The sequence below is a fragment of the Muntiacus reevesi genome, chromosome 19, assembly GCF_963930625.1.
Source record: "Muntiacus reevesi chromosome 19, mMunRee1.1, whole genome shotgun sequence".
Lineage (NCBI taxonomy): Eukaryota > Metazoa > Chordata > Mammalia > Artiodactyla > Cervidae > Muntiacus > Muntiacus reevesi.
The window spans coordinates 37052703-37077188 of NC_089267.1; the positions used below are offsets into that span (position 1 = coordinate 37052703).

Consider the following 24486-nt stretch of genomic DNA (forward strand, 5'->3'; position numbering starts at 1 on the left):
GCACTATGAATGTACTTAATGCCACTGATGTGTACACTTAAAAACAGATAAAGGACTTCCCTGGTGGACAAGTGGTTAGGAATCCGCCTGCCAATGCAGGGGACATGGGTTCGATCCCTGGTTCAGGAAGACTCCACAGGCTGCGGAGCAACTAAGCCCGTGGAGCACAACTACTGAGCCCATGAGCTCTGGAGTCCATGCTCTGCAACGAGAGAAAACGCCTCGGGAAGCCTGCGCATCGCAGCTAGAGAGCAGCCCCCATCCACCGCAACTAGAGAAAGTCCACGGGCAGCAACGAAGACCGCACAGCCAAAGATAAAAGTAAAAACAACTTTATCCATATTTCAATGGATAAAATGGTAGATTTTATGTTATATATATATTACTACAATTAAAAAAAAACAGCATTTTAAAATCGTATTAGACTGATTAATCAGGTGAAGCGGACTCAACATTTAAACAAAGACTCAGAACACGTGAGTACTCTGGCCTCTCAGAACGGGGCATAAAAGCTGGAGAGAAGAGGAAGCCATATGCACACAGCTGAAAGCAGATAGAAAATGTGAAGCCGTTCGGCTTCGATTCTCTTCCAGCTTCACCGAACTCTTCAGTTCACCGGCTCTGCTGCCCCAGCCTGGAGAGCACAGCTGAGGGGCGGGGCGGCGGGGAGCCACAGCCTCAGATACGGGTTTCACTACAAATTCACAATTTCTAATTTTGGTTCAGTTCTCAGAACTGTTCTCAATCCTTTTCCTTATCGGTAATCAGTTCCCCAATCTTTTTCGCTCTTAAATCTGCTGCTCAATCCCACAGGCCATACTTCACACACGACTTCTCCGCAGAGGAAGCGCAGGTCGGTGGCTGTCACCCACCCTCCCTCCATTTGCTTCCGTTCTGACTTTCCTCTCCTCCCGGCTCTCCAGGTCCTGCAGAGACGGCCCCTCTGGCGAATGCACGGCCCACCCCACACGCGCTGTGCTCTGGATCCCCCGTCTGAGCCCTGCTCGTCAACTTATTCTATCAGCTAGCCACTGGGTAACTCTGACCTTCTCCCTCTCTACAGGTTCTTTCTCCTCAAGCTACTCCATGTTTTAAAAACTGTTATCCCTCCAACCCCCGACCCTAACTCTCTTCCAGCGACCACCCTATTTCTCCCCTCCCTCCTTTCTTAGCCTGAACCCCCACCCCTCCCTCCCATTCACTGCTCCACAGACTATAGTCAACCCCTGCTCCTGCACATCCAGGCCAAGGAGTGTCTGCTAGCTGAAGTCATCAGTCATGTCCCACTGACTCATTTCAATGGACCTCCTTTAAAATAAAAAAAAGAAAATCTCAGCCATATTTGACTCACTTGATTGGCAGTACCCCCACTCACCCAAAATCACCCAAGTGAAAAACCTGCCTTTCCAAAGTCCTTGTATGCTATTTCTCCTCCTCATTCAGTCACACATAAATACATATAAACACACAAATACATAGTATTATCTTCCTGTTAAATTTTAAAATACAGATAAGCATATAAAATAAAGTAAAATAAGGTGCACAAGAGGCAAATACATATGTCCATACAAAGACTTGCACACAAATGTTTGTAGCAACTATTCAGAGCAGACAGAACCTGAAAACAACCCAAATGCCCACCGATATGTGAATGGATACAGGCAAACAATGGAGTACTACCCAACAATAAAAAGGACTGACCTTTTTATTGCTAGTACAGTCGTCCCTCAGTATGTGAGAGGAGTTGACTCCAGGACCCCAGCAGATACCAAAATCTACAGATGCTCAAGTCCCTTATATAAATAAAAAAGCATCTACATATAACCTATGCACATCGTCCTATATACATGCATTAAACCATCTCTAGGCTACAGCCCTGCCGGACCTTATGGGCCTTCCTGGGACAGACTCCTCCTGCATATTCTCTGCTTTAGCTCTTCTCTGGAGTGCATAGATAACAGCATCTGATGCACATCTCCTGAGTTGTTTTACAGATCTAAAACCACTACCAAATGGAAGGAGTTAACTACTTGATGACCATAAGCACATAGCCTCCAGATCTAACTGGATGGAGCCTGAGGAACGAAAATATTAACCCCTATGACCCTACCCTGTTAACCTCACCATCAGCCAATCAGAGAGCTGATCACACACCCTGGGCCATCCCCCTTTCACCTAGTCTTTAAAAATGCTTTGCTGAAACCCACGGGGACTTCAGGTGCTTTGAGCACTAGCTCTCCTGGACTCCTTGCTCAGCAATAAATGCTGCACTGCCCTTCACCATAGCCTAGTATCAGTACATTGGCTTCATGGCCTGAGGCGGGCAGACCCAATTTGGTCCAGTAACAGGTTATTTATAATACCTAATGTAAATGGTATGAAAATAGTTACTGGCATGGGGCAAATTCCAGTTTTGTTTTTTGGAGCTTTCTGGAGTTTTTTTCTGAATATTTTTTACATGTGGTTGGTTGAACCCAGGATACCAAAACCAGGAATATGGAGGGCCTTTTGCACACGCAATAATACAGTTGAATCTCAAGAGCATCATGTTGAGTGGAAGCTAGACACAAACGAAAACACTGTGGGATCCCATTTATAGAAAATTTTAGAAAAATCGGACTACAGTGGCAGAAAGCAGATCAGTGGTTGTCAAAGGCAGAGGTGCAGGGGAAGACTGACAGGCCTGCAGGAACATCCTGGGGTGATGGAAGGCTCTGTATCATAACTGCAGTGATGGTCACCTTACTGTCAGAACTCAAACTGTAGACTTAAAACTGGTGAATTTTACCATGTATAAATCACCCCTTAATCAGTTCAGTTGCTCAGTCATGTCTGACTCTTTGCGACCCCATGAATCGCAGCACGCCAGGCCTCCCTGTCCATCACCAACTCCCAAAGTTTACTCAAACTCATGCCCATGGAGTTGGTGATGCCATCCAGCCATCTCATCCTCTGTCGTCCCCTTCTCTCCTCCTGCCCCCAATCCCTCCCAGCATCAAGGTCTTTTCCAACAAGTCAACTCTTTGCATGAGGTGGCCAAAGTACTGGAGTTTCAGCTTCAGCATCAGTCCTTCCAATGAACACCCAGGACTGATCTCCTTTAGGATGGACTGGTTGGATCTCCTTGCAGTCCAAGGGACTCTCAAGAGTCTTCTCCAACACCACAGTTCAAAAGCATCAATGTTTCGGCGCTCAGCTTTCTTCACAGTCCAACTGTCACATCCATACATGACCACTGGAAAAACCATAGCTTTACCCCTTAATACTGCCTTCTAAAAATTAAAGTGAGTCTTATAAAATACACCCTAGTTAAAATCTCTGTGTCTACATTTATTTTCCATAGTCCTAATTCATATTTTAGTTCTATAGTAATTCAGTCCTATATAGAGCCCTGTGTTTCTTATAATAATACAAATCCTCTGACTGGAAACAATACACAGAATTGTTTTCTTTCCAGAAACCTTATTTGTTAGGCAACAATTTGTTACAATGTATGTGAACTTTGTTATCAAAATGGTAGTATCTTGATCATGGTAAATAAGTAGTATGTCTCTGATTCCACCAGAATAGCAATTTCATGTACTCAGATAACAAGGTTCTTCGGGAACCTCTTAAATGAAGACCACAAACTCCAAAAGGTAAATACTGGCCTGCCTTTCAGACACTGTACCCACGTGGAAAACACAAAACAAGGACTTCCTCCTTAACCTTACTCCCTTGGGACTGAAATATCTACTTTTTTTTATGCCCTCCCCAACCCGAGTACCTAATATATATGATACTTTTATGTTGACTCCTTCAAAAAGTATTTAGTGCATAAACGGAATTGCTGTCACCAAAATACTCACTTCCTAAACAATCTATATTCAAACCAATTTTATAATGTTATCACAATTTCCCTAATCCTAGTAACCAGAAATATATACACAGTTGAAAGCCTTAACCTGTTAAGGCAACCCTATTAATCCTCAGCTGGGGTAAGCCTACGAATGTCTACTTGAAAACCACAAGATCGTGTATTAATATACATTCCCTGTGGTTCCACATAGTTTCCTGAGTTTCAGAATGATCATGCTATAATGCAAGGGAGAAAAGGTTGAAGGCAACTAATTTCCATTCACTTATTATTAGTCTTAGAAAAGCTGATTAACTATGACAGTTTTACTAACTCACCAACTTGCTTTCCAAAAAATTAAGGATACTTCCAGCTAAATACAGTAATTATCCAAAGATTAGTGGCCAGTGATTAATTTATCTTCTTAAGTGACCATAAATAATAGGGATTACATTGACTTGACATTTTTCCATAACCCATTCTCAGTTGCCACCAGACACCCAAAGTCATCATGATGAACTGGAGAAAGAAGACAAATTAACTGGATTAAGCATTACTTTCACCCGATTTTTTTTCCCAAAAAGAGTAACAGTCTGCCTTTTGCTTTAAGTGTCTCAATATTTGTTTCCTAATCAAAGCTACAAAAAATAACTACCACTAATTATACACCAACTCATGATAATTTTGTTAGCATACGCATAACAAATGAACACTAAGTTACAGAAACCAGTGTATTTTGAAGTCGATACCAAAAAACATACACTGTTCTTTTGCAATTCCTAACCTTTGGTATTAGCAAATCTCTCTCGTGTGTTGGCATGAGATTTAAAAGACTATATGGCTTCTGTTTCTCAAACTCTTGAGTAAAAAACACCTGACTTGGGGCTACCCTGGTGGTACAGTTGGCAAGAATCCAGTTGCCAATGCAGGGGTCATGGGTTCAATCCCTGATCCAGGAAGATCCTACATGCCACAAGCAACTAAAACCTCTGCATCATAACCTAGAGCCTTCGCTCTAGGGCCCGAGAGCTGTGACTACTGAAGCTCATGCTCCTAGAGCCTGTGCTCACAATGAGAGAAACCACAGCGATGAGAAGTCCACACACAGCAAAGAAGAGCAGCCCCCACTCGCTGCAACTCGAGAAAGCCCACGTGCAGCAACGAAGACCCAGCACAACCAAAACAAATAATTAATTTAAAAAAAAAATACTTGAGTTGGCCTCCCTTATACCTCCCCTCCCCATGATTACTGGATATGAAACTGACTTGTCAGCAGACCAGTACCTCAGTTCACGCCAGTAAGCATAACAGCCGGCAAGCAAGGTCAAAATACTGCCTTAAATCCTGCCACGTGCTTTAATACAGACCTTGTAAACGAAGTCAAAAGGTACTAAAGATGAAACAATTACTGGAAGGAAGGATAGGGGGTAGGGGTGTCTTGGCTTACAAAACAGGCAGATACGGTCTTCTTGCGCAACCATCAATTAATTCATCCACCCCTTGCTTTTACTGGTTCTTCCTCCAGGGTCACTGTACTTCCAGTACCTTCAGCTGGGATTCCACCACAAGAGAGCAATTCAGGACCTGAATTCTGAGAGGTTACAGCACAGCACGTGCGTCAACACACACGCCCACACACAGGGACTTAACCAACCTACTCAGTAACAAGAGTGTCTGACCTATCTCAAGTGTGTTGTGCATCCAAAGCACCTTGACATTATCTTACCTGAGTCTCACTGCTAGGCTGCGTGACAGGAAACCAAGGTAAAAACAGACCAGCGTGCAGCCAGGCGTTCTTTTCCCTAAAAGCGAACTAACTCCATTTCTGGGCAGCAAGCACCACAAGACATATCCTCCTTGCAATCAAACCTCAGACGTCTGGCATGAACATGCCACAGGAAAGTCCTGTTTCTTAAGAAACTGTATAATATATTCCACCCTAGTCCTATCAACAGAAAACTTAATTGCATTTATATTGCTTTTCCAGTAGCTTTCCTAGACAAATTTTTTAAAGAGTGAGCCTACACTGTTTTCATTATGAATTGTGAGAGAGGCAGCTGACTCAGTTCCTAGGCTCAGAAGGCTGATCTACAAGATAACACCTTCCTGTTGAACAAGTTTTCCACCACTATCAATACTTTACAATTAGAATTATATAATTTAATGGAAATGATTCTAAGCTACTCTCACCACAGACTCTTGGTCTAGAACATCTGGAAAGTAAGCCTTAGAGACCAGCTTAATTCACTGTATCGTTAATGTAGAAATAGCAAACGCCAATAGTCTCAGAAGACTTGTAAAACTGAAGGCGAGGGAGAAACCAAGTCTTAGGACTAAGTTTTGAAAATACTTAAAACAATGATAATAAAGAATACAATCTAAACTTTCAAAAGTTGCAAGTCTTAGAGAAGTCTAAATGCCAAAAGATTTTAAGGATGAAGTTCTGTTACTTTTAAGATGATTTCAATGGAAACCAACTAAGCTACCTAGCAGCAGCCTCTGAGGCTTCTTGAGAAAGAATTTCTAAGTTTCTATTATTACATCACATTCCTCTTAAAGACCAGGCTCTTTCCAAAGATCTATCTCTGGCCTCAGCTTTGCTCTGAGGCTCCAGGTTCACATTTCCAGTTACCTGCTTGACATCATCCCCTGATGCCCTCTGGCATTTCACAATCATGTCTAACAACTTGAGGCAGGCTTTCCCTATCAACTCCTCCTCTGCACGCTCCTGGTCCTGTCAGTGGCACCATCCAGCACTGCCCGCACCATTTGTAGGGCCAAGTACAAAACAAAAACGTGGGGCTCCCAGCTCAAAATTCAGACCCAGACCCCAAGCAAAGGCATCATCTCAGTTTCCATGACGTTGTTCACACAGATCACCTGCCAGACATTCCTCGATCTGTCTTTTCAAGTGTCTCGCATCTACCCCTCCCTGCCTACTTCCATCACTGCGCTGGCTCCCAGCCAAGACCTCTGTAATTAATGTTCCTCTTTCTTTCCCTCAGAAACCCAGTCATGATTCTCAAGGCACACTTTTCAGAAATCCTTGATATCTCCTCACTGCCTATTAAATCACATAGAAACTTCTTAACTCGGCACTCAAATCTTCCCCTCGCATTCTTTCCAGGCCTGATCTTCTTGGGGGCTTTCCTCTACAAATCCTGGGCTCCAGTCAAACCAAATTCTTTGTCGTTTAAAGAGCCCAGTGTGTTGCTGAGTATAATGAACCTGGGTCTTGATCCCAGACACTGAATTCAAATCCACCTTCAGTTGCCCATCTGAAACATGAGGCTCATAATACCAATTATCCCACAGGATCAATAAAGCAGTAAAAAACATACAGTAAGACACTTATTATTAGTGTGTACCCAACCCAGAGATACCTCTTCTGCTAAATCTGCTGAAGAAAGTCACCAATCCTTTGAAGGTTTAACTCAAAAGCTACCTCCCAAATGCCTTCCCTGATCATCTCAGTCAGAAGTCATTTTGCCTTCCCCCAAAATCCAATACCGTCTTTATGCCACATTTAACATGGGTGGCATACTCTCTCCAAGTTACTGATATACATAGCATTTTGTCTTTCCTCATAACCTCCCAAGAGTACGGAATATGCCAAATTCCTTTCTGTTTCTTGCATGGCCCTAATACATAGTTTGTGCTCAAATGACTTTTACATCACTTTTAAAAATAAATCATTTTAAACATACACCGAAATTAATGAATTAAAGCTAATTCCATAGAATTGGCTGGGTCTGGAAGAGACTGAGGCACGGCTACAGCAGACATGGAGAATGAGACAGGGCTGCTTGTGCAGACTCGAGCCTCTCAAGGACACCATGTCACCTAAAGAAGTCACTAAGTCCTCATGGCCAAGCCTCCCAGATGGTTATTTCCATCCTCACTCCCACCCCCACAAAAGGCCTTGATCAACACCTAGGCTGGGCTTAGAGCGCAGAGGAAAGGGAACAAGGGCATGCCTCACCTGCCAAGGTGTGTCAGGTGAGAATCTAAGGACCAGGATAAGCTCAGGCCTTTCTATTTCACACCTGTGGTAGGAAAGCTTTAATATTTTCACTGGTAGGTGTCCTCTTGTATTTCCAGATGCCATTTACTGCTTCTAAAGGGCTCAAAAACTGGGAAAATACACTGCCCCAAAAGCAAGGAAATATGACTTCAACTAATTTTTAAAACTACCATTAGCAATTATCAAAGTAGCAAATATTAATAAAAATAAAACCTAACATCGGTAGGGTTTTCAAGAAGTCAGCATACCGCTGGTGCACAGTAAATGGATTCAAATTCTCTAAGAGAAAGTTTGACAAGGGGAGGGCCTGGCAACCCACTCCAGTACTCTCGCCTGGAGAGTCCCCATGGACAGTCAACGGGGTCACAAAGAGTCGGACACAACTGAGCGACTAAGCAAAACAAACGTCATTATAAAGTTGTTCTTGCCCTTTGAACACATAATCTCACTTTTGGACATATATGCTATGGAAGCAATTCGAAAAAGGGTTAAAGAATTTGTTCAAAGATGTCTATAGATATGCCATTTCCATTGCATAACACAGCCTGCACTTCAAACACCCAGCCCTTTAGGCTCAGCTGAGTAATCTAGGGTAGATCAGTATGATAGCCAAATGTCACATTTACTGAAAATATAAAGCAGGTTTCACTATCTGATAAAGAAAAATGTACCTTAAAAGGAATGTCCGCTGAGAAACAGAAAACAAAATACTCAATATAAATCTACAAATCCTTATTTCCAATTCTGAAATTCCAAACCCAAAGTTTTTTGTAAGATACCATCAATACTCACTTGGAAGTAAAACAGGACCTGAATTGACATGAAGCTACTATGGTCTCTATTTGTTCCAATTACTCCAAACAGTCATACATTTGTTGCAAAAACATCTATTAGATTACAGGGTGCTGCCTCAGACTCCCGGAAGGGGAGAGGGGTGTTTAAAAAAAAAAAAATGTGTATGAACCTGGTTATTTTTTTAAAATCAAAAAAATCCTGACCCCAAAACACATGGCCCCAAGAGTTCCAGATAAGGGATTGTGGCTCCGTACTAATGACATCAGTTGTAAATTTAAAGAGTTCAGGTTTGGTATTCCTTGACTTTGTTAAAAAAAGTGTTTGAAAGGAGTGCATTTTCTCAGGAAGATTCCTCATAGTGCTATACCTGCATAAGTGTATGAAAAGACAAACCATATCCCTCTCCAAATAATTACAAATTCCAACCAATCAAACTGAACTCATCATAATTTCTTTTTGCTTAGATTCAAGAAGATTTCACAACATTTCTGGAAAAGGGTCAGTCTTCTGTTCTACTGAGCATCACTTACAGACCCAAGTTTGTTGAATGAAATGATAAACACATATTTTATAAAGAACACTGAGCTAAAATTTAAGTCACTTAAAAGCATTACTTTAAAGCTTTTAGTTTAGATAATCATTTAATAGGTAACCATTTTTTCCAAGTTTTTTTTTTTTTTTTTCTGAAGGCAACACATGTGTCTTTGAGACTTTTTTTCTGGTGGCCAGCAACAAAATGTGGGGAAATGCTCTATTTGCCTTTGCCCCCATATAAGCAGTCTGTGTACCAGATGTACATAAGAACCACCAAACAAGAGGATTTTAGATTAGTAATTATATAATATTCTGGATACAATTATACATATAAACACAAACATTCATCTATTATATCTTCTGACCCTCCGAGTCCCTCTACACCCCCCCCAAAAAAAAGAGATACATTAATAAGAATTCCATGTGCCATGTCTATGTGGGGCTCAGGTGTGATTAGCACTAATCACATAATCTAGCTCTTAGCAACTGTCCATCTGACATTAAATATCTCCATTTTGATCCAAAACAAAACGTGGTCAAATGTTGTTGCTGTTGTTTAGTCGCTCAGTCATATCTGACTCCTTGTGACCCCATGGACTGTAGCCCGCCAGGCTCCTCTGTCCATGGGATTTTCCAGACAAGAATACTGGAATGGATTCCCATTTCCTTGATGTGATTTAAAATCAGTTCTCTTGGACTTATCTGGTGGTCCAATGGTTAAGACTCTGAGCTTCCAATGCAGGGGGCATGGGTTTGATACCTGGTCAGGGAACGAAGATACCCCAGACTGCAGGGTGCAACCCAAAAAAAAAAAAAAAACTTTCCTCCTAATCTGTTCATATACAATTAACAAAAGATTTTCATTATAAAAATAAAATTAGTTCCTTGGAGGAATCAACCTGTCTGACTTCAGGCTCTACTACAAAACCAGTCATCAAGACAGTATGGTACTGGCACAAAGACAGAAATAGATCAATGGAACAGAATAGAAAGCCCAGAGATAAATCCATGTACCTATGGACACCTCATCTTCAACAAAGGAGGCAAGGATATACAATGGAAAAAAGACAACCTCTTTAACAAGTGGTGCTGGGAAAACTGGTCAACCACTTGTAAAAGAATGAAACTAGAACACTTTCTAACACCATACACAAAAATAAACTCAAAATGGATTAAAGACCTAAATGTAAGACCAGAAACTCTAAAACTCCTAGAGGAGAACATAGGCAAAACACTCTCTGACATAAATCTCAGCACCCTCCTCCCAGAATATTGGAAATAAAAGCAAAAATAAACAAATGGGGCCTAATTAAACTTAAAAGCTTTTGCACAACAAAGCAAACTATAAGCAAGGTGAAAACACAGCACTGTTTATAATAGCCAGGACATGGAAGCAACCTAGATGCCCATCAGCAGACGAATGGATAAGAAAGCTATGGTACATATACACCATGGAATATTACTCAGCCATTAAAAATAATATATTTGAATCAGTTCTAATGAGATGGATGAAACTGGAGCCCATTATACAGAGTGAAGTAAGCCAGAAAGATAAACACCAATACAGTATACTAACACATATATATGGAATTTAGGAAGATGGTAATGATAACCCTATATGCAAGACAGAAAAAGAGACACAGATGTACTGAACAGACTTTTGGACTCTGTGGGAGAAGGCGAGGGTGGGATGATCTGAGAGAACAGCATCAAAACATGTATATTATCAAGTGTGAAACAGATCAACAGGCCAGGTTGGATGCATGAGACAAGTGCTCGGGGCTGGTACACTTGGGATGACCCAGACAGATGAGATAGAGAGGGAGGTGGGAGGGGGGTTCAGGATGGGGAACACATGTAAATCTATGGCTGATTCATGTCAATGTATGGCAAAAACCACTACAATATTATAAAGTAATTAGCCTACAACTAATAAAAATAAATGAAAAAAAAATCAGTTCCATTTATCAGTTTTAGACTATTTCAAAATTAACATTTTTCTCTTGAGAAGAGACAAAATCTAACAGTTACAATGAAAACTCCATATGTTTATCATTTATCCCTATAAAACCACTTAATCTTAGGGCAAGTTCACTATTACATTCATTAAAGTTAATATTCCAATGCTAATAGTTATTTTTAATATTAATATTTTTACTATTATAAAAGCAACACTTGTTCAACAAAGCAAAACTAAAAGCTACAGATAAAACAGAAAGAAACCTAAAAGCCTGGCAGCAGGAGATAACTTCGGAGTTGGGGAATTGCCGCCAAAGTTAAAGTATTATACTACTATAGAACAACAACGGCAACTTTCTGCCCCCATCTGCGTTAAAACATCAATTAACTTTGTGGAATGCTGTTGTTTAAACAACCATTGACAAATGTGAATCCTTTGAGATGCTGCCATTTGAAATTGGAACGTAAACTCAAAACTAATAAAAAGGATAATTAAACAAGATGAAAAGGTTTTCACTATTAAAACCAGCACCAGACTAACCCACTTGACTCTGGCATTAATACCTATCTACCCAGAAAAGTCAATAAATACATCTGTTTAATGAGTAGTGGTTTTCTACTTTCATGAAACGTATTTCAGAACTGGTTTTTGAATCGAGTCTAAGTTGGTCACAAGATTAACTAAATTTTTTACTTTCTTAACACATGCTGAGCACTGTTGATGCAATTTACTCCTCAGCCAAAAAAATGGGTAATAGCTGAACCACAGATCAATACACCTTTCCCTGAGTTTTATACACTAATTTAACCACTGACCTTTCGTTTGGATTTAACTAATGATAGAAAAGCATGCCTTGAACTCAATTCAAAACTCCAGTTACTGATTCTCAAGTTGGGGGGCTGTAGGAGCAAGGCAGACTGGTTCCCCCTTACTAGCAAGAGCAGATCTAAGAGGCACACTTAGCTTCAAAAAGCATATTCACTATTATAACTTTGTCTTTAAAAACAAACAAACAAACAAACAAAAAAGAATCCTAGGGAATTCCCTGGCAGTCCAGTGGTTAGGACTGGGCGCTTTCACAGAGCTGACCCAGGAACTAAGATCCTGCATGCCTCGAGGTGCAACTCAAAAAAAAAAAGAATCCTAATTATAATAATGCCAGTAAAAGTAATGTGACAAAATTTTAGCTGGTGGAAAAACACAGAGCATGGCTTTATCTTCTGGGTATTAGGGAATCTCAAAAGGTAAAATACCCTTGGAGGTGTGTATCAAAACTTTCAAGGGCTATGAGAAGACTTTTACATTTGGGAACAAAAGGGTTAGAAACACTGCTTTAGTCCACATATATTATTCCAAATATTTATTTCATCTGTTTCCCCATAATTAAAAATTAGTGAAATGCAATAGCCAAGAAATGGAAACAATCTATCAATAAATATCCCTGACAGATAAATGGATAATGGAGATGTGGTACATAAATATAATGGAGTACTACTCAACCATTAAAAAGAATGAAATAATGCCGTTTGCAGCAACATGGACACAACCAGAGATTATCATACTAAGCAACATAAGTCAGAATGAGAAAGACAGATGCCACGTGATATCACTCACATGTGGAATCTAAAATATGACACAAATGAGTCTATCTATGCTGTAGCTCTGATACTGTGGCCACCTGATGTGAAGAGCTGACTCATTAGAAAAGACCCTGATGCTAGGAAAGATTGAAGGCAGGAGAAGGGGACGATAGCTGATGAGACAGCTGATGGCATCACCAACTCAACGGACATGAGTTTGAGCAGGCTCCAGCAGACGGTGAAGGACGGGGAGGTCTGGCGTGCTGCAGTCCATGGGGTCGCAGAGTCGGACACGACTAAATGACTAAACAACGATATGAAACAGAAACACGGACAGAAAGAAGAGACTGGTGGTTGCCAAGGGGGAGGGGGCTGAAGGAGGGGTGGAGTGAAAGGCTGAGGTGAGCAGATGTAAGCTTTTATATACAGAATGAATAAACAGCAAAGTCCTATACAACACGGCAAACTATATTCAATATCCTATGAGAAACCACAATGAAAAAGAATACTTTATAAATCAACTATACTTCAAATTTTTTTTTTAATTAGTGAAATGAAAAAAAGACTTCCGAATAAGGCAAGCCACCTCCTCAGGTCCCTAGCTCTAGTTCCTACGTGTAAGGTGGGATGTAGGCATTTTGCTGCTAATGACGATGGCTTAGCTAAGAAGGTTGCTCGCACACGCGGTACAGAGATGACTGACGGCACTGCTGTCCCCCATTAACCCAGCCCCGGGCGGCGCTGCTGCAGTTCCCAGGAGGGCTGGAGTTGCTCCTTCTAAAGCACTGCCAATAAACACACCCACAGTTCCTGCCTGGGTGGCAACCGGCTAGGTGGGTGCTCAGAGCTGGGGTGAGCCGATTGCTGAGCAGGGTCTGGGGTTTAGCTTGCTTTCGTTAAGGTTTATTTGTTTCACTTCAAAATGAGACCAGATCTCTAGCTGGGTTATGATAACTCTAAATGGGATGGATTGGACGACTTCACAGGATTTCTGGTAGCCTGGATAGGAAACACTATACAGGTTCTAGAGAACATTTAGGTAAATACGCAGAAAATAGTTTCAAGGGGATAAAAGGCCAGGATTCCACATATCGAGACAACTTTAACAGAAGGACACATTTTTGTCCAGCTAAAAAGATGCTCTTAAATTCAACTTAATGAATGTAAATACTTATATCATGTGGCCCAACCTTAAACTGTGCAAGTTGCGACTTTATTATCTATAAATGAGGTAACAACAGACTACAAGGCTACTCTAAAAAATAAAATCAAGTAATGTATATGAAAACTCTTCCTTTATGGTACAGGACTACACAAATTACCACTTGAACAAATATGGGTTATTTTAAACAGAATACTAGATTAGGATGGGTTGGAATTAGGTTCTCTGTCTTCCACTCTAAGCTGAATTCATAATTCACGTGAATTCATGCTACCCCCAAAACATTCCATGTGCATCAAAAACAAAACAACAGTTGCAAAAAAGCATTTTTTATCCCACAGCTGTGATCAAAGAAATAAAACAGCCAAGCCATTTCATCAAAACCTTATAAGGACCAACAACCACACGAAAGAGAGGAAGCGGCACACACAGAGGCAAAGAAGCAAGACAGATGGGGAAAATGCAAGACCTCCTCCGTCTAGACCGGAGTATAAAACCCAAGAAGGGAGTGCCTTCCCTGGTGGTCCAGTGGTTAGGACTCAGTGCTCCCACTGCAGGGGGTCTGGAATCGATCCCTGGTCGGCAAACTAAGATCCCACACACTAGGCAAGAAGGGAGAGCAGTGAGAAGCAAGGCTACAGGGTCAGGCAAGGGCCAGTGCTCAAACGACTCTGGTTTTCCCAGCACTAATGGGTATCACTGATGGCTTTTAAACAGAAAAATGATACGGTCTAATGTTCTAGAAAAATCACTCATGTGTCTAAACTGAGGTCCAGTAGACCCCTTAATGGGTTATGACAGTAACTGAGGCCAAAAGTAACAAAGGCACAAATTAACGCAGGGCACTAAAGGATAAGATGGGGACTGACTTACGAGGCATTAAGGAAGGAGGTAAACACAAAAAGACCTTGTCTGATTCCACAAAATAGGAAAGAGAAGAAATAAGAAACTAAGATGGAGTTCAGGTGTTTGATGTGAGCAACCAGAGGTGTTATACACTAAGAGAATTCAGAAGCAAGGCTACATCTACCCACAGGTGACCTGTTGTTTTTGATGGACGTGAAAACACTATGTGGGGTGGCTAAAAAAATGAGTTCATTTGAGTATGATATACCTGGGGCTTCCTGATGGCTCAGTGGTAAAGAATCCACCTGCCAAGGCAAGAGACTTGGGGTTCAATTCCTGGGTCAGGAAGATCCCCTGGAGAAGGAAATGGCAACTCACTCCTGTTATTCTTGCCTGGGAAATCCCATGGACAGAGAGCCTGGCAGCCTGCAGTCCATGGGGTTGCAAAAGAGTTGGTCACAACTTAACAACTAAACAACAATATACCTGTGCATCCAAATGGAATTTTCCAGAAATAGGTAACATGGGTCTTGAACACAAAGAAATTTGGAAATAACAACCCCAAGATAGTGGTTTGAGCCACAGGGCATACGAGACACCCAGGGAAGGCAGGAAAAGTGAAGCAGGTAGATGGCCTTGGACTAAGCCTCAAGGAACTGCAACATGGATTCAATAAGAACCATATAAAATGATATAACAAATCACATCAAGAGTACAGCATACAATTTCTTACAAAAGACACCTCAAAATCTCTCCTGAAATAATCCATACACTATTTCTAGTTGAGTTGGTTCTTTTGGCAGTTAATTCTACTGATAAAAATCCCATGATAAAACACCACAGGAATACTCATATTGTTGTACTTAAGCAGAATTCACTACACACTATTTACACTTTTCATGTTTTACACTTTTATGCTAAGGGCTTTATTTTGGTGGAAAAACCTGTCTGCATAACCAACCATTTCTGTGTTATAGGAAAGTTTCTAAATTCAGAAACATTCTGGAAATGGAGTATGAAATGCTCATACCATGCTCATTTCTTTCCAAAATTCTGAACTATTTTTGTGGTCTAACAACTTATTTTAACAGGCAGTTTAGATTAATTCATGGAATATAAAGTTAAATGCTTTAAGATGGAAAAGAATGAAGCAAATTCAAGCCTCATAACATCTGCCATAAGAGAGTTTTCTTGGCTTTTCAACCTCTCTTTGAATGCAATTAAGAGTCAGGCATTTTCCTTACAGTGAAAGATGTGTACAGTATGGAACCATGAATCAGATCATTTGTTCACTGTAACCATCTTAACAAAGCACCACTACTAAAAAACTTTCCTATAACACAGAAATGGTTATGCAGACAGATTTTTCCACCAAACACAAAGTCCTTAGCATAAAAACCAGACACAGAAATTCAGTTCTGAACTATAGCCAAAACCTCCTGTAAGTTCAGGTATAGCACACAACTGCAGTATGTATTTAAATATCAGCATAATATCAGTATGTAAATGCAAAAACTTAAAAAAAAAAAAAAAAACCTTTAGGGAAAACTGACTGACTTAAAAATTTCAGAGGTGCCAGTAAGAGTATGTTGAGGACTTCCCTGGTGGCGCAGTGGATAAAAATCTGCCTGCCAATGTGCAGGGCACACGGGTGTGATCCCTGGTCCAGGAAGATTCCACATGCTGCAACTACTGAAGCCCGTGAGCCCTACGGCCTGCGCTCCGCAGCAAGACAAGCCACCACAATGAGAAGACCTCGTACCACAGCAAAGAGTGGCCCCCGCCTGCCACAACTAGAAAAAGCCCGCGCCAAAGCCACGCCAAAGCCACAGAGACCCAGGGCAGTCAAAAATGAATAAATGAATAAAGACAAAAAAAAAAAAAAAAAGACTATGTTGAGAGGTGTTGCCAGATGCATCCATCCCTCAATGCTACTAAATTCCTACTTTGTGATTACGACTATCTAAAGAGCAATCTCCTTCCATAGAGGGAAGGTAGAGTTGTATTAAAGATGATAACCAAAGACCTTTTTGATAGCCCATTTTCCTTTAAAACTACTGAATTTTTTTAATACCTTGATTTGTACTTGGAATATCCAAAAGAAGATGATAATGTGCAGCATTTCCCAAGCTTATTTAACCACAGGCTTCTATGTTAAAGAACGGCTATTAAAGAACACATTCTCAGAATTACTGCAAATAGTAGGGGTCTTGACTCAGCCTCTGGAGCAGAGTGACGTAATTTCTTCAAAAGAATATCTTTAGTGATCTTAAATACTGATTCTGAAAACATACTTGTTTTAAATAGATGTTTTTAAATATGAACATACCACTAAAGTATTTTTTCTTTCTCCAAGAAGAAAGCAGATAAGTAAACTAGACTAATACCCTAGTAAGATCCCAGAGAGTGTCCACAGCACTAAAAGAACCCTAGAATCTTTTTCAGTTTCATGAAAAAACTACAAACAGGTTTTTCAATAATTATAATTTCTAAATTGTAAGTTGTAATTTCTAAGGCAAAACAATGTTCCAGTTAACTGTAGTTATCTGTTTTAGTTTTCCCAAAAGTGTCTGATTCCCACCCACCTGGGCAAGAAGCAGGCACATATGAACAGATTAAAAACTTAGTTGAAGAGAGACAACTCAAGCTCAGCTTGCTCCCTCTGATGGACCTTTCTAACCCAGCAGCAAGGCATATCTCTGAGTGCCATGTCATCAGCAGCCAGGATAACGTAATGGGGCTGTGATGCACCCCACTGGAGTTCAGCTTTCTTCCCCTTTCCAAAGTCTTAATTTCACTGCCACAGGGAAAGAGGCCATCAAATGTTTTTCCCAGCCTCCACCATTCGTGGGAATTTACTTAGACTTTCAGCCTCTTAATCTCCCTAAGCCTGTGTCCTGGTATACTCCAAAGAGAAATACTCTATTTACTTTTGTATCCCACAGCAGATCAAAAGCTCCTTGGGGACAGCTGACCTTGTCTCTCTCAATTACCTCCTTCTATGCCCAGCACACAGGGTGTCAAATACTGGGTAAACATTTGTAGAATGAATGAGAAGTAACATTAAGATGTGTAAACTCACTTATATCTTAGTATGAATGAATTTCTCCATGTCTGTTCCTGAGAAATTGTGGGAGGATCATCAGTGGCGCAGAAAGAGATAAGAGAGCCTTGAAGAGCAGAAGTAAAGCCTGAGGAAGTCTCCCCTTCACTTAACATCTGGAAATACTGTCCTGCTATGGATCAGTCTAAAGGAGTCTGGTTCTTCACAGGAAACTCCAGACTCTGGCTTGAACACCGTAACAAATTATCTTGCTTTCCCATGAATATCTCCCTATCCTTCAAAAATCTTTTTTTTTTTAAATTTTGGCCGCACCCCTCAACTTGCAGGATCTCAGTTCCCCAACCAGGGATTGAACCTGGAACCACTGCAGTGAAAGCAGTGAATCCTAATCACTAGATCACCAGGGAACTCCCAAAAATCTATTTCAATGAGACATTAACAACTGGCAATTGCTTACTGACAGCCAAGTGAGATCAAGAAACAGGGATCCTGATCTTTCAGACTTCTTTTCTAACTCCAGAATTCCTATATAGTTATCAATTTCTAAAACTTGAATTAATCAAACATAAAGAACGATGCATTACCAGAATGTTATCCAACCCATGTAATATGATCAGTCATTAAAAACCTAGCTTCTGGAGTCAGATAAATCTGAGGTTGAACCCTGGGCTCCACTACTTACTTAATCTCCATAAGCCTGACTTTCCACATCAGAAAAGGAAGATTAAATAAAGCCGATCTCATGCAGTCACACTAAGGTTTAAAATAGAAAAGCATGGAACATGGGAGGTTCTCAAGCAATACGAACCATTGATTGGAAACCGAGGTTCCCATTCCACCACCACCTCCCTGGGCACCCTTGAGCTTTTAACTATGAAGCAGCTAATGAGCACGTGGAGACAGAATGAACTGACCTCGAACGCCGGAATTATCAATCATGAACAAGGTAATAGAAAATGAACCAAAACTTTGAAAAATTAAGTCTTAAATAATTCCAGATTATGTTTTACATTGTACCTGAAGCTAGCATACATTTGATCACAGAAGACTCAGCATTAGAATATCAAAACAAAAAGCCTGAAGAGTCAAACTTCAAAGCAAGCATTCTCAAACCCTTCAGTACCGGTTGTTGATACAGACTTTACATGAAACACCTGTACGAAAAAAAAAAAAGAAAGAAACACCTGTACGTATGTGTGTGAGAGAGAGCGCATGAGCAGAGGGAGATGCAAATGGACACGGGGAAGAAGAGGAGGGAGGAAGGAAGCAAAGAGACACTAAATGAGGGAAGAGACAGAGAAAGGGAAGAAGGGAGGGACAGACAGAAAGTGGGAGGGAAAGAGAGAAAGAAAGAGAAAGGAGGGAAAAAAGGAGGGAAAGGCAGAAAGGTGGGGGGCGGGGGGGTGGGGCAGGAATCTAAACATTAATTGGCTTAAAGGCTATCCAGCCTCCATTTTTTCACCGAAGAGGTGACCTCAGACCTTAAAGTTTATCTGCTGTACATGTTTCACGTATCAACCAAGGACAAGTACAGGCCACCTCGCTGGGGTGCTCCACGGGGCCCCTCTGCAGGAATTAGATAATGAGCACCAGAGCGCAGGCTGGTTCTGTCGGCACTGACCCTGTGCTGCGCCCCTTGGTGCGAGGCTACAACCAACCACACGCGCGGCAGGCAGGCAAAGTCTTCACTGCTCAATGTGCACACCTGTGTACCTGTTTGTGGAGTACACACCCACACATACACAAACAAGCCTGAAAAGCCCTCAAGGCTGAGTAAATGAAGATATGCATCAAAACGGAATATACAGAGTTTCCAAAAAGTTGAACAGAATGCGTCCCTGTGGCCTCCCTACCCCTCAGCTACCCAGAATTGGGCTATCGTTGTCACTGGGAATCTTTGGGACCAAAGAGACAGAGGCTTCGACATCACAAAACTCTGGATTGCTAATGAAGCTATGGTCTCTCCAGCAACTGCTCGCTTGCTTGCTCATTCACTCGCTCGCTCTCAAAAAAAAAAGTTAGAAAGGAGAAAAAAATAAGACATTTCACAAACAATGGATCTACTCACCTGAGTTTGCAAAACCTGTGGTAAACAAATGAGTATTTTGTTTTGGTGTTCTGACTGCAATAAAAGTGTAATCCCAGGCAAGAATATACTAAATTCTGAAAGAATGTAAAATGTTGACTCTGAATTCTGCCTGAGTGCACTTTTCTCTCCCAGATGCTGGCTACCCATAGAGAAAATCCAGTTATTTTTGTTTACTACTGCATATGCATATCTATCCTGCCAACAAGTACATGATATTATATTCTGAACACTTCTGTACCTAGCTCTGTCACCTGAAGAACACAACAGCTTCAAAAGCTCTTTAAGGAACAGAAATTCCAGGTTAAATATGATACCTGATTCACATGTGCAAGGAAACAATGTACAAGAATATGCATAGCAGCATTGTCTATAGTAATTTTGAAAGTAACCTAAATGTTTATTAAAGAAAGAATGCATATAAAGTAAAATACATTCATACAATGGAAAACTAGGCATTAAAATGTAAGGAATTTAAGTTACCAGCTCATACTGAGAAGTTATGGGGATAAACTGCAAACACAACACAAAGAAGAAAAGCTGCAGAACAGTATAATACTCTTTAATATCAGTCTTTAAAACTCCCAACATTACCTCTCCCTTAGAATTTGCCATAACAGACTAGCATTTTTTTTGGTATGCACACTAAAGAGCTAAGGAAAACACACTCTAAAAATAATTGAAAATTAAAGTTAAAAAAAAAGGACCATATATGTCGCTGTTGTTTAGTCACTAAGTCATGGTCGACTCCTGTGGACTGTAGCCCACCAGGCGTCTCTCTCTGTCCATAGGATTTCCCAGGCAAGAATACTGGAGTGGGTTGCCATTTCCTTCTCCAGCGGATCTTCCCAACCCAGCGATGGAACCCAGGTCTCCTGTATTGGCCTGTGGGTTCTTTACCACTGAGCCACCTGGGAAGCCCTCATTAACCACATAGAGTTGCCCAAATGGCAAGAAGGGAGCATGTTTTACTAATGAAAATCACTTGGCCCTTTAAATAAGATATGTTTCATCACCATTCTGGACTCATTAGAACACTTGATTTCAACAAGCTTCACTTTTCTGCCTAAAAGGGGTTGATAACGCCTGCCTCGCAGGATGACATGAAATAATGCATGTAAAAGAGTTATACAGAAGGTCTTGGACTTGGTAGATCAGGTAATAATCATTTACAGGAGAAAAAAATGTTGAGTCTGCACCTTTTTCATCTAATTTGGTATATGATTAAAAATGACGAAGAATACAACATGAAAGGGCAACCCTTCACCTTCCTCTTCCCGGTCCCTGATCTGGCCGCCTCCTATGCTTTCTATATTTAGCAGAGTGACACCCCCCTTCCCCCACCAAAAAAAAAAAAAAAAAAAAAACCCCAGCACGAAACCGTGTTTCCTTCAGGGCTCCCTTCAGAACTCCCGAGTCCTTGCAATACAGATCTTTCATCTCGCCAACTCCGCCTCCCCCCAACACACACAGTCCTCTGCGGCGCCGGGGGCAGAAGAACAAAAACCCAACCGTCACGGTCACGAAGGAGATTGTAAAAATAACGGAGCGGTGTAACTAACTGGCTTTGGAAGGGTCTGTTTGTTTTCAAAAATTAAGAGAAAGTCCACCGGAGACTCAGCCTCTATCCTGCAGAAGGGGAAGCAGGAAGATCTAGGAAAATAAGTTTTGTGACTTGTACCCAAATACAGTCCGTACATCTGGATTCAACACAAAGAGAGGCGCACGGAGGCCCCGGGAGCCTCAGGCTGCTTTTGCAATTGGACAGACCCAGCCCTCACACCCTCCACACACAGGCACCCGCAGGGGCGCAGCAGGCGGCCCAGGAGCTCGCGCCACACGCGGGAGGCATCCCGCGCCCATCCCCCGGGGCTGGCCGCGGCGGGCGCTGTGCCTCACCTGTCTTGAAGACCATCTTGTCATCGTCCTTGGACCCGAAGGTCTTCAGCATGGACACGAAGAGCAACCCGCAGGAGTTCTGGATGCCAAACACGGACCCGTTGCACCACATGGCTGCGAGCATCACCAACCAACCCCAGCCGCCCTCAGGGGGCTCAAGGGGCTCGGCGCCCACCGACCCACCCAGCTCTACTTCCACCTTCTCGGCCGCCGCCGCCTCCGGGCCGTCTAAGGGTCCCGCGCCGGGCAGCGGAGCGGCCCCCGGAGGCGCGGAGCCCAGCGGCTGCGCCTCGCTTGTCCCCCGCGCGGCGGCGGGCTCCTCCTGGGAGGGCACCATGGCCCGGGGCGGCCCCCTCGGGCGCCGGGGAGCGCGAGGGGCGCGAGTTCCCGGCGGGCTCGCGGAGGAGCCGCCGAGTTGGGCTGGCGGGCTAGTGAGGCCGAGGCGAAGGTGGTGGAGCCCCCCGTGGGCGGGCGGCGGCGGGCTCACTATCGAACCTCCGGGTCCACACAGCCCCGCACCCGGACTCGGCAGGAGGCCGGGCCGCCAGCTCTTAAAGACGCCCCCCCCGCCCCACCTCCTGGGGGCGTGGCCGGCGGCGGGACCTGCCCCGGAATCTCCCGGTGATTGGGCTTCGGGAGGACGCGGGGGGCCCACCCCCCTCCCGCGGCGCGCGACCCAGGTGCCTGCGGCTGGCGATGTCTGCGCGCGCGCCTGCCGCCCGGCCTCCCCCTCTCCAGCGGGGCTCGCAGACGTGTAGGTCACTCCGCCAGAAAGTGTTAACGGAAGGGGCACGTCTGCTCCTCGGTGCAGGCTACACTGGGTCATCGGGACCACAGAGTGGGACCTTCTTTAGCCTCAGTCCGCTGACAGCCTCACCGCCAAACATTGCCCCTTTGTTTTCTTTTTGTTGGTGTTGTTTTCTGGCGCTCACCTCTAATTACGAATTATAATACATAAGATATGTTATGCCAACTGCTGACTTAAAAGGGGAGTCAGAAAGATCAGAGGCCCTATTTAATTTCTCCTACATTCATATGTGATTTCCTATGAATACTTGGCATATTGAACGGGCTCATTTTGGAAGACACAGACTGTTACATCAAAGTCTTCAAGTAGCAAACGTTTCTGACAGAGAACTAGAAAACATTACTTTTAAACTACACCACAGTTGTTTGCACTTGAGACAAAAAAACTAGCACCTATATTCAACTTCTCTGTCTCCTTAAAGCATGGAGCAACCATGTATGTAAAAGAAATGAAGAATAACTAGTATAATATTGGGCACAATTCTTAATTTCTCAGTCACTCAAATTCTTAACTTCAAAGTCAAAATATGCGAATTACTTTATGATGGAGTCCATAAATGAGTGTGATTGATCACATTTCTGCCCCTACCAGTTCAAAAACTAGTAGGAAGAAGTCCTGGGATAGAATAGGAGTGTCACATAATAAGCGTTACAATACATATACAACAAGGAGAAGTGGAATGGAGCCATTAAATTATCTTCAAAACATTCGAGAAAAACTTCTACAGCAAACAGCCTTTGAGCTGAGCTCTGAATCATACTAGGAGCTTTCCTGGGCAAAGATAGAGGAAGACTGTTCTAGGTAGAGAAGATAGCAGAAGCTAAGGGGAAGCAGGGTATGCTTGAGGAGCAGGGAACAAAAATCAAGCATAATATGTCTTGAGGATGGGATTAGAATGGTAAACTAAAGAATAGTCACACAAGTGCACAAAAATGAATGTACAAAGATGTTATTCCAGCGCTATTGGAAATAAAAAGTGGAAGCAAAAGCATGCATCTGTACTACATAACCACTAAAAGTTTTGATATCCACCTCTGTTGATTTTGAAAGTTATAACATTTTATTGAGCAAAGAAAGCACATCCACACACAAAAAATGTTATGTGTTATAGCACAAAATATAAAATAAATATCCATGATCTGTATTGATATAAGTAAATGATTAAGTACATAAGTAAAAGGGGGAATAAATACCTCCTTGCCTGATTGTCTTTCACCTTTTTGGAATGATGAATTCTCACTCTTCAAGACTTAACTCTAAAACGAAGTTATAGAGTTATACCTTTATCAGTTTTTCCTCCAGACTTCCATCCTTTATTTAAACAGTTTTTACAATCAGCTGCAGAGTGGTTTTCTGTCTCCTGAACTAGAGCGAGAATTTTCAGACAGGTCAGATGATGTCCCATGGAGATTTGAACCATAGCACAACGCACAGTGTAGGGGCACAACAAATAATTGTTGAACCAAATTGAACTGAATTTTTTTAAAAAATTAAAGAATCACAAAACATGCAATTGAGCACACCAACTTGGTCCCATATTTTCAGGTGGAATATTTTCAATATTTTTTAAACAACATGAATTTGTTTTCCAGTTGTAAAAGTGATACAGGCTGGCTTTAGGAGTTACCATAAAAAATAATAAAATTTTTAAAATGTATTATTGCACCACTCAAATAACCTCTTTAACATTTAATAGTTTTTAATTATTTATGTATTTATTGAAGATAGAGCATCCATTTTGTAACGACCATTATCACATATTTCCCCTATAAAATATGGTATGGCATCATCCAAAAAATTATGAGTCTTTTTACCATTAATGAAAATTGCTTCATCCAAGATAATGAACAAAACATAAAGAAGCCCAATGAGATGAGATTTTGCCATAGGCCA

At 41.9% G+C, this 24486-nt stretch overlaps 1 protein-coding gene across 1 annotated transcript in view; it reads right to left on the reverse strand.

Annotated features, from left to right (window-relative positions):
• Positions 1–22294, reverse strand: part of SLC16A10 (solute carrier family 16 member 10) — a 117076-nt gene extending 94782 nt beyond the window's left edge. Inside the window, exon 1 of the mRNA XM_065911252.1 lies at positions 21786–22294. Coding sequence (XP_065767324.1) covers positions 21786–22122 — 337 coding nt within the window. The 5' untranslated portion in view covers positions 22123–22294. The remainder of the gene's footprint in view (positions 1–21785) is intronic.
• Between the last annotated feature and the right edge of the window lie 2192 nt (positions 22295–24486).